Source organism: Triticum aestivum, chromosome 7A (assembly GCF_018294505.1).
Source record: "Triticum aestivum cultivar Chinese Spring chromosome 7A, IWGSC CS RefSeq v2.1, whole genome shotgun sequence".
In the NCBI taxonomy this organism is placed as follows: Eukaryota; Viridiplantae; Streptophyta; class Magnoliopsida; order Poales; family Poaceae; genus Triticum; species Triticum aestivum.
Window position 1 is genome coordinate 51714729 of NC_057812.1, and position 1356 is coordinate 51716084.

The window sequence follows — 1356 nt, forward strand, 5'->3', positions numbered from 1 at the left end:
ATCTTGTTCAGACATCAAGAACTGTAAATTCAGACAGTTTACTGATAGGAGGCAGAGATGAAATGAAGAGAGAGAGAGAGAACTGTAAATTCAGACAGTACGCAGAGAGAGAGAGAGAGAAGACTGACTGGGAGTGGGCACCATGGTGATGGGCGGGCGGACGTGCAGGATCCGGAAGAGGACCCTCCCGCCGGGCACGAACTTGTCGAGGGCCCACTTGAGCGCGTGCCTGCTGCTCCTGCTCCCGCTCACCGCGATGGCCACCGTGCTCACGCCGGGCGCCTCCATCTCCGGCGCCGTCTCGCCGGAGTCCTCCTCCTCGATCTCCATCGACATCCGCCCTCCCCTCTGTATCTGTTTCTTCCCCTCTCCTCCTAATCAATCAATCAATCAATCACTGCCCTGTGCAGCGCAGCCCCAAGAACAACATCAGAAACATTCAGCTCCTCATCATAAAAAAATGCAGTCAAATCTTCCCTGAGAAATCTCAGAGATATGAGGAGTAATCACATGACAAGGACATAAACTGCAGGGGCGGGGAGACAAAGGAGTCAAGAACTTCGCAGAGGATTGAACCTTGGAGAAGCCATGGATGGGAGGGTGAGGATGATGATCCGGGAACCGGGCGAGGGGGAGGAGTCAGCAGGAGACGCGGACGTGGAGTGAGGACTGAGCTCATCTGAGAGGGGAGGGGAGCCGAGATGGACGGAAGGGGCGGGCAGAGGCGTCTCCGGTTAAGTTGGTTGGAGCGTACAGTAATAAATTATTGCAACGGGCAAGGTTGGGAGGGTGTGTGTACAGTAAATGAATAGGTGATATTGCTATGCTTACCCGCAGATTCACACACGCCTCGGTAATAACCGCTCAACCATGCTACTCTCTCCATGGAATGCATCTGATAAATGCCAAATGCAAAATATCAAATGATAATGATGCACAACTATTCTCTAACCGCCCAATTTTCAAAAGACTAGTACCGTATTTCTTAGAAAATCAAATGCTCTCTCCAATCCATATTAATTTGTACTAAATCAGTAGCATTTAATATGTATCAGAGGGAGTACATGTGAACAACAACACGCATGTGAATCATGCCATTCTCGTTTGGTTGATTTTCCTTTTACACATTTTTGCGATCTGTCCCCCGCCGCCACCCGCGGGGCGTCGGGAGGGCCTCCGATCTCCGCCCCAGCGACCCTCCCCTCCCTCCTCCACCCTCGCCGCCGCCAAAGGGCGCGGCCGGGCGAAGCCCGACCGGCGCCGGCGGTGGTGGGGCTTGGCTTCTCCCTCGCGAGGCGGTGTGGCGCGGGCCGATCTCCTCGTGTCGGGGCGCGGCGTGGGCGCGGGGTGCCGCGG

The 1356-nt window shown here is 54.8% G+C and overlaps 1 protein-coding gene across 2 annotated transcripts in view; it reads right to left on the reverse strand.

Moving 5' to 3' along the window:
- LOC123152120 (U-box domain-containing protein 35) overlaps window positions 1-815 on the reverse strand; it is a 5518-nt gene extending 4703 nt beyond the window's left edge. Inside the window, exons 1-2 of one of the 2 annotated variants that reach the window (XM_044571726.1) lie at window positions 577-815; window positions 129-402 (exon numbers count right to left, since the gene is read on the reverse strand). In XM_044571726.1, coding sequence (XP_044427661.1) covers window positions 129-336 — 208 coding nt within the window. In that variant the 5' untranslated portion in view covers window positions 337-402; window positions 577-815. The remainder of the gene's footprint in view (window positions 1-128; window positions 403-576) is intronic. The other variant, XM_044571727.1, reaches the window with a different exon arrangement.
- Window positions 816-1356: the final 541 nt, after the last annotated feature.